Genomic DNA, 13,836 nt, shown 5'->3' with positions numbered 1-13,836 from the left:
ACAATATCAGCCGAGCTCATCTCAAACAGAAGTACCACTATGATCTCCGTAGGAGACCCGCTCCCTCCAATAGCGTGGGTGACATGGTATGGCTCTCCACCAAAAATCTGCGCCTAGGGACTCCCTCAAGGAAATTGAGTAAGCATTTCGTAGGTCCGTTCCCTATAGAGAAGGTCCTCAACTTTAACACAATGAGACTCACCTTGCCTGCTGAGTTGCGAAATCACCCTTCATTCCACGTCTCCCTACTCAAACTGTTCCGTCCGGATCCTTTCCCCGACCGCTCTCCTCCTCCGACACCCCCTGTTCAGGTGCTGGGGGAGGAGGAGTTTGAAGTGGAAGGGATTCTAGACTCCAGGAGATGATAGAACAGGTTGCAGTATCTTATTCGATGGAAGGGTTATGGTCCTAAGGAGGACTCCTGGGAAAACGCTCGACATGTACACGCTCCGACTCTGGTGAGGAGTTTCCCCCTTAGGTACCCGGACTGTGGAACGCAGCCACTAGACGGAAGCGGAATTCTCACAGGGTGGCACACCTCGGCCGAGTAGCGTCAGAGGCTCCTCGCTTCCTCCTTAAAGACGCCGGAAGGATCTCAGTACGGCGTTCCACTAATGTCGAGTGATTCCTCTTCACTGCCTTCTGAACCACATACCTGGAGAGACAGGACTACTGAGCCGCTGATGGTCACACAAACCGCAAGTACCCTAAGAGTTGCTCGTACTGGACTTTGTGTAATCGCCCACACCTGTCAACCTTAGGGGTGTATGACCTGCTCTGCCTGGGACTCATTGTACTGTACTATAACACTTTGAATAGCCGGTGAACACCCCTCATCCACAGTACTTAAAGGGGAAGTTCTGATGTCAAAGTTCACTTTTTGCCTTGTTTTCATGCTTCGTGCACCTGTGGTATGAAGTAATACCCTAGGGGCAAATCCTTAAGCAAGGATCTATGATTTGCAGTGTATGATGGTAGAACTCCTAACTCTCCGCTACAGATATTGAGAGTGACGACAGGAGTTCCACACTGAAAACTGTACCCTAATTCTCTGAGACATTTCATATTGTTAGCATCCGCAGCTGAGATTCACCCCCATATTGCCAGGGCATTAGACATGCTTGTCCAGTCCATCACCTTTACCCTCAGCTTCTTTAGCAAGCAGTGGTCGTCTTGGAAGTGTGTTTGGGGTCGTTATCATGTTGGAATACTGCCCTGCGGCCCAGTCTCCGAAGGGAGGGGATCATGCTCTGCTTCAGTACATGTTGGCATTCATAGTTCCCTCAATGAACTGTAGCTCCCCAGTACCGGCAGCACTCATGCAGCCCCAGACCATGACACTCCCACCACCATGCTTGACTGTAGGCAAGTCACACTTGTCTTTGTACTCCTCACCTGGTTGCCGCCACACATGCTTGACACCATCTGAACCAAATAAGTTTATCTTGGTCTCATTAGACCACAGACATGGTTCCAGTAATCCATGTCCTTAGTCTGCTTGTCTTCAGCAAACTGTTTGCGGGCTTTCTTGTGCATCATCTTTAGAAGAGGCTTCCTTCTGGGACGACAGCCATGCAGACCAATTTGATGCAGTGTGCGGCGTATGGTCTGAGCACTGACAGGCTGACTTTCATTTTGTAACTTTTTTTTTTTGCTTTACTGTATTGCTGTAACATATATGATAACATAGTGCAGGTAACAGGTTCTCTTTAAGGAGGCATCAGAAATTGATTAGCTTCTTCCCCAGCCATGTAGGCCAAGGAATGACAGAACTAAACTCATTAATTCTTCACAGGAAAGATCAGCAAATGAATGTTCACTGGTATCCCAACACTCTCTATCCTTACACCCGCCATGATGGTTCCTTGCACCCAGTAACATTACAGTACATGCAGAAGTCATCTCTTCCTCAAGAATGACAACAGTGCAATGTGAAAGTGTAAACAAACCCCTGGCAGTTATAGCAGCTAGCCACCTGTTTACATTTGGTACGACCACCAAAGTAATCCTTACGTTGGTGGCAGAGAACAAGATAAAGAAAATTTCATGAGAGGAATAAGTAGGATGCAGTCTGTGTCCTGTTTCCTATAACTTCCTGTCCTGGGAATGCAACAGGAAGTGAGAGGAAATCTCTGAAATGCGTGGGAAACTCCCCTCTTACACAGTTGTCACCAGAAGAGGTACCACCTTTGAAAGTATTATCCTCATCTCTTGTTTTGAGGATTCAAGGATTTTGGATTTTCTGTCATTTCTGTCTCAGGGCTAATGGTCAACAGGACAAATAGAGACGATAGAGTTGATTTGCTAAAGGCAAATAGGCTGTTCACTTTGCAAGGGAATTTTCACTTTGCAAGGGAATTTTCACTTTGCAGGGTATGTTTCCTCTTAGCTTAGTGAATGAGGTGAAACTTTTCTGATTTCCATCATCCAACCATTTGTTTTTTGTTTTTTTTGTTTTCTTTGCACATGATTGAGTACTCTTTGCAAAGTGAAATTTCACCTCATTCACCAAGCTATTGGAAAATTCCCATGCAATGTTAGCAGCCTATGTGCCTTTAGTAAATTATTATTATTATACAGGATTTATGTAGCGCCAACATTTTGCACAGCGCTTTACACTATAAGGTAGACATTACAATCACAATACAATTCAAGACAAGATGGTAAATCAATCTCAAAACAATCTTCTTAGTGGGGAAACAGCAATAATAAACCCGATGGTGGTTGTAATTCTTCACTATCCTATCTAAATCTGATGTAAGAAAGTTTTGCTGTACATAAACTTTAACACAAGATGAGCGTCTTTATTTAACCATGTGACTGTAATTTTTAAATCTTACTGGAGCAGAAAATAAGGATCTAAGTACTGGAGTTTAGGTTTTGTGACCTATCCTCCACTAGGTGGCAGCAGTGTATATCCTTTCTAAGTGAGGAGGAGCCCTGTGAGTTGATTTCATTTGTAAACTCTTTAAGTACTTGAAGCAGAACATTATGCAGATAACAATATGAATCACAGTAAGTATAACTATACAACAAACTTATTTTTTTGTTTTTTTTCAGCTATACAACAATAATAGTTTCTTCTTTTTAGTACTAACAAACATATTTATTGTCTATTTCTTTCTGTTCGTTTACATGGTGCAAAAGCAATTATGATTTTATTCTACTACATAAAATGTTATCAGCAGTATATACTGTTTATTAATAAATAATGTAGCCTTTGTGAGTGGAAACATTATTATAAAGCACCTCTATTATAGACTTACATGGACACAACTGATGTTGTAGTATCATGTCTTCGCTGTATATGTTTTACTATGTGGCTGTATGTGCTAATCTGTTTTAAATGATGTTTATTAAGCATTGTGTATGCAGGCATTGGAATGCAAAGCAATACAACAAATTTCAAAATCATTTGCTCCAGTTTAGGAGTACCAACTTCCTCACATCCATCTAAACTGCTCAGAAGTTACAGCAGTTTGTATTAAAGGCTATGTATATGATATTTCCAAGGCTCCCTATAGACAAAAGACAGCGATCTGAAGAAAGATTTTGGGTCAAAAGTTAATTTGTCTAGCAAAGTTGCAAAATTGTTTTTATGAGAGATATTTAGTAGATTAACATTTCCAAAAAAAACTAAACTATCCGTATACCTACAGTTTTTCAGCAGCTTTCCATCAGATCAACAGTCTTTATGTATGTCTATGTTTCCATCTTCCATGAACTAAACAATCGTACACAACTCACCTGGCTTTTCTTGTAAGCATCATTTCGATCGTAAGCATCATTTCAATATTTGCTGGTATATTTTATGAACAATGTTTCCAACAGATAAGATCATTATTGTTTATGGGAAGATACAATAGATCTTTTAGAAGTCTGGTGGGCACTGTCTTCTCTCTGTGTGTAGTCTAAAAAAACAATAATAATAGTAATGCAGTCTTGCAATATACTGTATGTTGCAATACAACAGATAACACATACTAATATAATGCAATGCTAATATATACTAAACTGATAATGCTGTTCTATACTTTTACTACATAGGCAATGTATTTGCAGTGGCTGGAGAACAGATGGCATCCTGCTTCAGAGAGGTGTATAAGAGTGGGATTAAAGGGAATTATAGGAAATGAGTATTTATAAATAACTTCCATCTCACGCTCAGAGGTTTCACAACCGCTACTGTAGTTACAAGAACAAGGAGACAACAGGTGGCACTTCACCCTCTGCCTATACATCTAATTAAAATGGATATATTTTCTGGACACATTCTGGTTACTAAAGATGGTGAGAAGGTGGATCCTGAGGAAGCTTTGCAGAATAAAATAGTTGGCTTGTTTTTCTCGGCGGCATGGTGTTCACCCTGCAGGGACTTCACCCCTGTGTTGTGTGACTTTTACACTGAGCTGGTGGAAGAGGCTGACCATCCTGCACCGTTTGAAATTGTATTCATCTCTTCAGATAGAAGTGCAGAAGACATGGTGAATTACATGCACGACATGCATGGAGAATGGCTGGCGTTACCCTGGCACGATCCATACAGACAGTAAGTTGCCTTGTGACTGCCCCAGGCTAGGACATTTATTTATCTGGATTTTTAATTCTGTTGATTTATATGATCAAATAATTCATTATTTACATAGATGGCACCCAAACCGCTACTGGCATAAGAGTATTGGCTTCAATTTCTATGGTATGTCACTATGGATTCTCTTTACTCATGTGGCTGCCGAGTTGAAAGGATGCAGCACATTTTAGTATTTAAATAAGCATGTGTAAAATATAGATAAAAGAAATCCAGGGGTAAAGTACAGTAAACTCCCAGTCATCTGGCACCCATCCGGTTGCTTGAGAGTTACTATTAACTCTCAAGCAAGAACCCCCCCCCCCTTTATCTGCTGGCTAGATTCTGCTATTGGCTATTTCAAATTGCCATAGCCAATAGCAGGCTGGCTATTGCACACGGCCACTGCCCGTTGTTTACATTCACCTGCCAGCTGAGGAATCTAGCCGTCGGCTGCAGCAAGATGTAAACAGAGAATTTAGTTAGCAACTAAATAAATTTAGTTGCTAACATTGCTAACAACATTTTTAGTGTGCACATTTCTATCAAACAACTGGCAAAAAAAATGAAGGACATATAATGTCTTCGATTTTTTTTTCTGGTTACTTGAATGCCGGATAATGGGGAGTTTACTGTATTATCAATGTTGGAGGGCCTAGAATATGCAAATGAGTCAGAGGAAGCCTTGAAACCCAGAAAATTAAACTGAGCATGTGATTAAGAAATGCATAAGCAGTGATTACCTTCTGTAAGGACTGCATGTCAGTTTGATAAGTGAATCCAGAGATCTAGCTAAATTTGGATGCAAATCTCAACTATGCCTGTAAAAGTCGAGCTTAGCCATGCCCATCCCAAGACTCCCTATCGGTCTGGATTGATTAAGTTAAAGGACCAATAGGAAGGTGTGGGTTGAGTTGGGGCCAAACTTTTTTTCAGATTGAATTGAACAGGTTTGTGACAGATTTACTTTAAAATGACCCAGACGTGAAAGGTTTTCTTCAAACTCTTATAATAAAATAAGCAAAGTAAGTGTCAGTCTTCTGGTCTCATCGAGTTCTCACTGGTTCCTTCCACTGACTTGCAGTGATATGAGGTCAGAGGGAGGAACCACATAGTTTGACACTCTGGAAAGTGACCAGTTCTAGTGATCACATGATCACAGCAGTATTTACTGTTTTTTTTGGAGGTAAAAGGGGTTTGTCCAACATGTTTTATGACATGTTTGGTTTTAGCAAGATTTAAAGTTTGCACTTAAAGTATATTTTGCTTTCAAATGCCTGTTGTGTCCTGCCTGCCACACATCTCAATTCCCTTCTTCAGTGGGAATTCTGATCTGAAGTAAAATGTGTTAAAGGGGAAATAAACTGCTGTGTAAACGTTTGTTTTTTACCCTAATGTGGGGAGGTGTTGGCACTCAAAGATGATTGACGCTGCATCAGGCCATTTTCATGCTCAAGCAGTGCCCCAGAGCCAGTTTCTCCTCTGCACGCTGCTCATTGGGATGCACCTGATCACTGGGCACATGTCATGTTAGTGCAGTGTGTGTCAAAGAGGTTGGTAATGGGGTGGAAGGCCGCAATCCTCACGCTGTAAGCCCAGCCAACACTGGAAAAAGCTGGACAGTTGGTAAGTATGTAAATTACTCCACAGCACCTGTAGTTACAAAGGTTAATGAGGTATTGTTTTAAAGTCATTTTACTGCTTGTCAAGAAAATGTCAATATGTTATGGCACATTGACACTAATGATAAAATGTGTGTTTTACTGAGCATTACTGCAATGTACATACTGCAGTGTGTTGCAGTGCCATTCAATTTGAATGGAACCCCAACACAACAAAAAAAGTAGCGGGCTACCCCTGCACTGGAAGGGTTAAACATTTTTGTCTAGGGGCTGGAGTAAAGCAGATATACTTACCTGATTCCTGTTGCCCCGGTGGTCAGTGCTCTCCTCTTTCCTCACTCTGCTCTGGCTGGTGGACTGTCAGGTCTGTGGAACCTGCTTTAGACATGATGTCATTGGTCCTTAGACTGCCAGAATAATGGGGAGAAGAGGCTGCGGAGACCGGTTTGGCAGCCTAGTGGGAGCCAGCAGGAGCGACAATGAAGTAAATCTGCTTTTCTCCAACAACTAGACAAAAATGAGCACTTAGCCCTTGCTGTGCAGTGCAGCTCCAGCGACATCATTCGCCTCTACCCCCTAGCAGCTAAAGCCGGGAGATTCAAGATACATGGCGTACAAGCAATTTGCCTGTCGCCAGGTATCTTTACTCCCTCTGCTCTCAATCCTGGATCCTGTGCAGCCGTTACTGACAACCCTCTCCATCCTGAGTTTGCAACCTTGTTAAACACTGCTCTCCATCCTGGACTGTGGATAGCCATAATTAACCCATTTGCCACTGAGCAATTCATGGGGGCAGCTCCACTGAAGTTTTAAACCATGCTGCACATGGTTTAAAGGATCTCCTGTTACTTGAACTGTTACCTTTAGGAGGACTCTACTGAAGGGCTACACCTGGTTACTCCTGAATTTGCAGCACTCTGTCATAGCAGGACTACAGATGCTACTAATTGCAAGTGACCTTGTTATCTCCTTTACTTGTTGATGTTCACTGCGCTTGTTTCCATGGTCTAAGTATCAGTCAATTACTTATTAGCGAGAAGTATCACATACGGGTCTATTTACTAAGCTGCCGAGGGCAGCCGAGTGAACAACCGACCCCAAGTGAAGTGAGCCGAACACTGTTCGGCTATTCACTTCAGGCTTGTACGGCTAATTTCAGCCGTATATCGGCTGAAATGAGCCGTACATTGGCTTGCTTCGCATGGCTTCGCATGGCTTCCGAAGTGCAGAAGGAGTTTGACTCGGCCAATCCAACATCTGGATCGGCGGAGCCGAACCTCCGGCAGGCTATTCACTGCTGTTCGGCCTATTCTTATAGATGCCGAACAGCAATGCTAGTTTACTATTGGCTATTGCAAATTGAAATAGCCAATAGTAATCTAGCAATGCATTCCAATGGGCAAAAACGTTTTTGTTTTTTTTTCTATTCTGACACAGCTCCGTGTCAGAATAAAGAAAAAAAAGAAACAGCAGTGTTTCTCTCCTTGGCGGCTGGGAGCAGGAGACTCCCGGAGCACCAGGGAGAGTTTGCTGTTTGGAGATCAGTGTCCCTGGTTAGCAGGTAACCAGGGATGCTGATCTCTCTGCAAGTGGCCGGAGCCAGCTGTAAGATCACGGCTGGCTCCGGCCAGCTGTCAGAAGCAGACTGTCGGCCGGTCGCTCGGCCAGCTTTGTCTTTCAGCGCAGCTCAGCCGAGCTGATGCATATGCGTTCGGCTCGACTGAACCGCTCGGCCACGTTCGGGAGCTGTACGGGCTATTGTGAATAGCCCGTACAGCACCCCTTCGGTTCTACTGAACCGAAGGGGTCCTGGGACCGAAGCTAGCCGAAGGATCGGCCGAAGCTACGGCTAGATCCTTTGGCAGCTTCGTGAATAGACCCCATAGTATTAGAGGACTTTTACTTTTTTATTCATTTATTTTTAATTTTTTTAAATGTTTTACTTATTTATTAATTGTATGATCACGGGTATATGAAGCAATATGGTCAATTGATCCTTTTAGAGACTATTCTTGTCAATGTTGCCTTAGATGTGAATTCCTACTGAAAAAGCCAATTGTCTAATCAGTGTTGTGAAATTGCTGTTAGTCACATGGACTAACTGTCCAAACATAAACATACTAAATAACATATATACATGTATGTAATCACTATTAGGACCTAGACTTTCTTTTCTCATCTCTTTTTTTCTCTGCTTTGTACACAACTAGAAACTCAGGAGAACACAGCTTCAAGGTTAAGACTGCACTGTTTATAACTTGGAGGACAAATAGGGGGAAATACCCAACTAAACTTAAAGGAAAGCAGTTCCAAAAATTCATACACTACACGAAAAGTAAAAACAAGAAAACATTCACATCACTAAACCATAGTCTTTATTTTCCCTGTGAGATTTATCAACAAACTCATTGGCATGCAATACATCACTTTTTAAATAGCTAGATTAACAAAAAAGCAAAACAATGTCCCTCCTGGAAACAGTTAGATGCAAAAACAACTCAAGTTTTACAGAACCTGGATTTTTCTTTTTTTCATTTAAAGTGTTTCTCCTAAGGACGTTTGTTAAAAGATCTATTAGTTCACCTTAACATGATTAAATTAAGTAAATCACATAAAACATTATTTCACATTATTAAACCATATTGTTTACCAGCACAATAATAAACTGACACATCTTTATAATTTTCTCTGTAAAAAGTCAAAAAGATCACAGTAACTGTTTTGAAGACCCACATGGAAATATACTTACAGTGCAGTGTACACTCATTATGAATAAGGAGCAAAAAAACAGGCGGTCATCTTAGTTAACCAGACAATCTGCAAATACTTGACATACAACTCAACAAAACTTACGGGGTTATTCACAAAAGGGTGAAGAGTTTGGAGAAGGCAGGAAAAGTGAACAATCTAGGATAACATAGCTGAACTGGAAAAATCCTCAAATTCAGCTCACTTTCCAGCTCAGCTATGTTGGCCTAGATTGTTCACTTCTCCTGCCCTCTCCAAACTCTTCACCCTTTTGTGAATAACCTTGTTAGTCTACTTCAATATCACCAACAACCAAACTCTATTTACCCAGACCAAATTAATTCACTTCTCACAATCCTTGCCACAGAAAAAGGAACTAGATGTAAACATAAAAATCTAACATTACTTTTCCTTTCTCATTCTCTGATTTGTTGGTCAATGTTATCTGGCAAAAAAATTAATTTATCTGTTGCTGTATACAGATCAGAACATTATTCTGTATTCCCAGTGGTTTCGGTTGTACACTGCAATTTAGACTGACACCTCTGTGGGGCTCTAATTTTCAGAAAATAAACTTCTCACCTCTGATTTCAAGTCTTCTGCTAGGCCTGCTACACTAAAAGGGTAGCACAATCCACAGGTTCATGTGATACACTGCATATTCTCCCCTTTCCTATCTCAGGGACCTCAGACTACTGCCATCATTTAAATTGACTTTTAGTACCACCACCTCAGTTGCCAGCAAAACAACTGTCCCAGACAATATTACTGTCACGGCAAGGTGTCTAAGTGCTCTGACAACAAGCAATCCTCAATCCTCATACTCTAAGAGGCAAATAGTATGATTAGTGAAATACTTAATGAATGATGTAGAAGTTGGCGTGGTTACAAAATCACCCCACATTAGTTTAAATTTGATCAGCCATGACCAGCATTCATACAGGAATTAGCTGTAGAAAGCATAGCTCTAGTAGGATCTCAGATGTTTCAGCCATAAATATAACAATATTAAGTGCATCTCACCCTCTGGGATGGCTAGCTGCCGACCTTGCTCCCCGGGCCTGTTGCTGGATGGGTGGGGACATGGCGGGGAAAAGAGAGGGATGGATGAAAGGGAAAATATATATGGTTGTATGGAAATATTAACGAGAAAGTCAATTTGTATGACAATGTTGTTAAATTATGGATGTCAAAACTTGAATAAAGAATTAATAAACAAAAAAGAATTTGTGTTACCTCACGTAACGTTCTACATGAACTACAAAGTTAAATGTCCTTCATGTTGCTTATTCACACAACTCATTATCTATATATTATATGTATATATGATGTTTCCACTATATAATTGTGCACTATATAAATGCAGACTTACAAATAACGCACATTTTTTAATATGTTCATTAAGTGAAATATTAAGCTAACCAACATAATAGAAGTTTGACAATGTGATTCAGCAGGGGTCATCTGTTTTCCCTATACAGGAGTTATTCCACTTTTCTGTACTTGGACTGATAGCATGGCTGCTTGGTGTACTGGTACTTTTAACCTGTTGCGAGAAGGTTTGAAATTTAAACAATACTGGTTAAAGCTTTTCAGGATTGCGAGCTTCAAAAACACAAAATTGATGTGACCTGTTCTGCAGCAGAGTACACAACATAAATAAAAAATAAAGAATTTTAGTGCTAATTGGGATTAATTTCAAATCACAATTGGGATTAATTTCAAATCACAAAAAGAGAGGTTGAAGTGGGCTTGTATGCCCATACAAATATTTGAAACGCCTGACTAGGCCACTATGATTTTCATTGAAGTTATTATGTCTGACAAGACATAAATAGTTTTATTTTTAGGTCTCTAATGAAAGATATACAGAGATTACAAAAATACTTTCACTTGCCCACACATGGGTGTGAAGTGCACCAGAACATCTTATATGAAAGACATAAATGTGTAGGGAGAACAACAGCACCACCTCATAGATACAGAGTCCAAGTATATTTATTGCATTTATTAATTCATTTGTAGATTCCCTTATCCATACAACACCACACCCATGTAGAAGATTTTAAAAAACACCATCAAAAATGAATAAAAATCATTACTTTATTACATTAATTGAAAAAATTCAATAGAAGTCCAGTAAAGTTGTTAAAATAATGTTTCATTCCCAAGCAAAATTCATAAATTCCATATCATCATCCCTAAATAAGATACCTCCTGGACCTATTACATTTTAAATATGAGAATCACATCTATTAAACTTTATTATAGACGTGTGTAATGGTCCGTTTAGAAGCAGTCTATGCTTCTTCAGAAGGATGATTAACTTAAAGGTTGGGAATATTAGTCAAATTTTAAAATAATCCATCAAAGCAATCGTCCGGACGGAGCAACATTTATGATGGGAGACCATCGTTCAAGGCACCTTATTGGGCAACATTGATGGTACTTTCTTGATGGGTATTCCCCAGATGTCCCCTGTCTTGGTGGTGATCCATTGGTGATGATTGCTTTGATGGATTGTTTTAAAATATGACTAATAGTATTGTGTAATGCCTGAAAAGAAAACCTAACATTACTTTTATAGCTTGCATCTTAAAATAATTGAATTAGCCTCAAATCAGTTACAAATTTTCTGCTTTCTTTAAAGGCTTCCATGGAACAATACTCTATTGAAACCTTTGCCCAAATCTGGTAAACTGACCCCAAGGATCTTGACAATTAGCCGAATACTAAAAGGGTTATTCACAAAAGGGTGAAGGGTTTGGAGAAGGCAGGAGAGGTGAACAATCTAGGACAAAATAGCTGATTTGGAAAAATTCTCCAATTCAGGTCACTTTCTAGTTCAGCTATTTTGTCCTAGATTGTTCACTTCTCCTGCCTTCTCCAAACTCTTCACCCTTTTGTGAATAGCTCTGTAACATGCATGTGAATTCAGGACCTATTTCTTCACATTGATAGAGCTCATCTGAAAATAGCTTCACTTTTTTTCCTGAACCTACTTTTAGCCTTTTAATTTAACTCTCTTTCTTTTTTTTCCAGTGAATTGAAGAATAAGTACAAAATCACAGCTATACCAAAACTGGTGATTGTAAAACAAAATGGAGATGTGATCACAGACAAGGGAAGAAAACAAATACGAGAAAGAGGACTAGCTTGTTTCCGAACATGGCTTGAAGTGGCAGATATCTTTCAGAACTTCACATGCAAATGAGGCATACTGATCTCTTATTTTTCAATAAGAGAACAAACAATACCTAGTCTTATGTTATGTAGCTGAAATAAGAACTTGGTGTGTTGCTTATAGCATCCAGATTAAAATCCATGCTTGAATATGACAGTTAAGTATAAAAGCTTGAGTCAAATTTGGTGCTGTAGAACAATAAAGACCATATTTTAGATGGTTTAGTAAGTGAGGCACATTGTAATTAAGTTCAGATATCAGTGTATGGCCCTTTATACTACCTAATTTTCCTATCTTGAAACTAACAATACTGGATTATTTATGAGTCTGGAATTTATTGCACTATATTGCTTTTTTAACTACTTTATATACTCTGTATTATGTCATGTTGTATTATATTTGAAAATATTTAGAGACCAATATGTGAAAGTGGATTGCAGTGGTAATAGAGTAACTTTTTTGCATGTTTTTTTGTGAGTATATTTTGTTTACTTAGTCTCCGGCCGTGCTGCTAATTCTGATCTAATTTCCCTACCAGAAATTAGCAAAATACACATTAGGATCATGTCAGAAATGTTGTTGATCTCTGAAGAAAACATATGCAAACACAGACCATATTAAACCCTGATTGGGCCACAAAAAGCAGTGCTGTACACCCAATGTTCTAGTGAAAGTGGTAGATATTATTGGCATATTTCACTAGCTAGACATCTAATCTAAAGACAAAATGTATTCTTTAGTTTTAGGGCAGGGAACGGTTAAACACCGACATCTGATTTTAAAACAAGAGGGATGCAGTGGAAATCTTTCCAAAGTGAGGGTAATCTTTTTTTTTTTTAAAGGGGGGGGGACCCCCCCCCCCCCCCCTTAGACAGTTGTCACCAGAGCAAGTGTTACAATTTGATATTTATTAATGTTCTGGTGACAACTCAAAGGCTTGAATTTTAGTTTTCAGTCCTATGACAATGGTCAAATACAGAAAGTGAATCTCCTAGGGTGGACAATAGTAATTAAATTGGTATTCGATGTATAGAACTGTACCCCTTCAAAATATATACCTTTGAAGTGTCAAATCATAAAAGTGCTAAGTGTCTTAAGTTGACAGCATTATCCTCTGAAGTCCAGTTTAATATTTAGAGGGTTATTGTGTATGTTGTAAGTCTATGTAGCTATATATAAAAATGTTTTATTTGTGTGTGTGTGTGTGCAGTTATGTACAACTATGTGAAATAAGACACTTAGCACATTTTGGATTTGACACTTCATAGGTTAAAGTGACACTAAACTCAGGAGTTAGAGTGGACCTTTACCCCCTTCCACTAAAAATCACACCATCATGCAGCTCTGCATGTTGATTTAAAATCAGCTTTAGTTAAACAAACTTGTTTTTCATTTACTTACAAATAGAGTTCATCTACTTCCTGGAATCCCCGCGGGGAGCGGTGACTGACAGTCACTGCTCTCTGCAGGTTGATGATCGGGAAGTGAGCAAGAAACTCACTTCCCGATCAGGGAGCCGACGTGTGACAGTTTCAATGTCACATGTCTGCTCTAACTATCAGGATGAGTGTAAATCACTCACCTCAAAGTTCTCCTTTAAGGAAACATAAACATTAGGAGTTTGTCTGGTTCCCTGTCCTATGCAAAGCTAAAAAAATGTTTTGGCCTTTTGGTTTTTATGTTTACTCTCTTCCTTCCCTCTATACCCCTGAATA

The 13,836-nt window shown here is 39.7% G+C and overlaps 1 protein-coding gene across 1 annotated transcript; it reads left to right on the top strand.

Annotated features, from left to right (window-relative positions):
* Positions 1–4,199: 4,199 nt before the first annotated feature.
* NXNL2 (nucleoredoxin-like 2) lies at positions 4,200–12,178 on the top strand. Its single transcript, XM_018563306.1, has 2 exons — positions 4,200–4,549; positions 11,980–12,178. Exons 1-2 carry the CDS (start codon positions 4,251–4,253, stop codon positions 12,149–12,151), a joined length of 471 nt encoding a protein of 156 aa, XP_018418808.1. The 5' UTR covers positions 4,200–4,250; the 3' UTR covers positions 12,152–12,178.
* Positions 12,179–13,836: the final 1,658 nt, after the last annotated feature.

The sequence above is a fragment of the Nanorana parkeri genome, unplaced genomic scaffold (assembly GCF_000935625.1).
Source record: "Nanorana parkeri isolate BGI_ZX_2015 unplaced genomic scaffold, ASM93562v1 scaffold651, whole genome shotgun sequence".
Lineage (NCBI taxonomy): Eukaryota > Metazoa > Chordata > Amphibia > Anura > Dicroglossidae > Nanorana > Nanorana parkeri.
The sequence above is the reverse complement of the archived record's forward strand: the minus strand, read 5'-3'. Positions and strand labels throughout refer to the sequence as shown.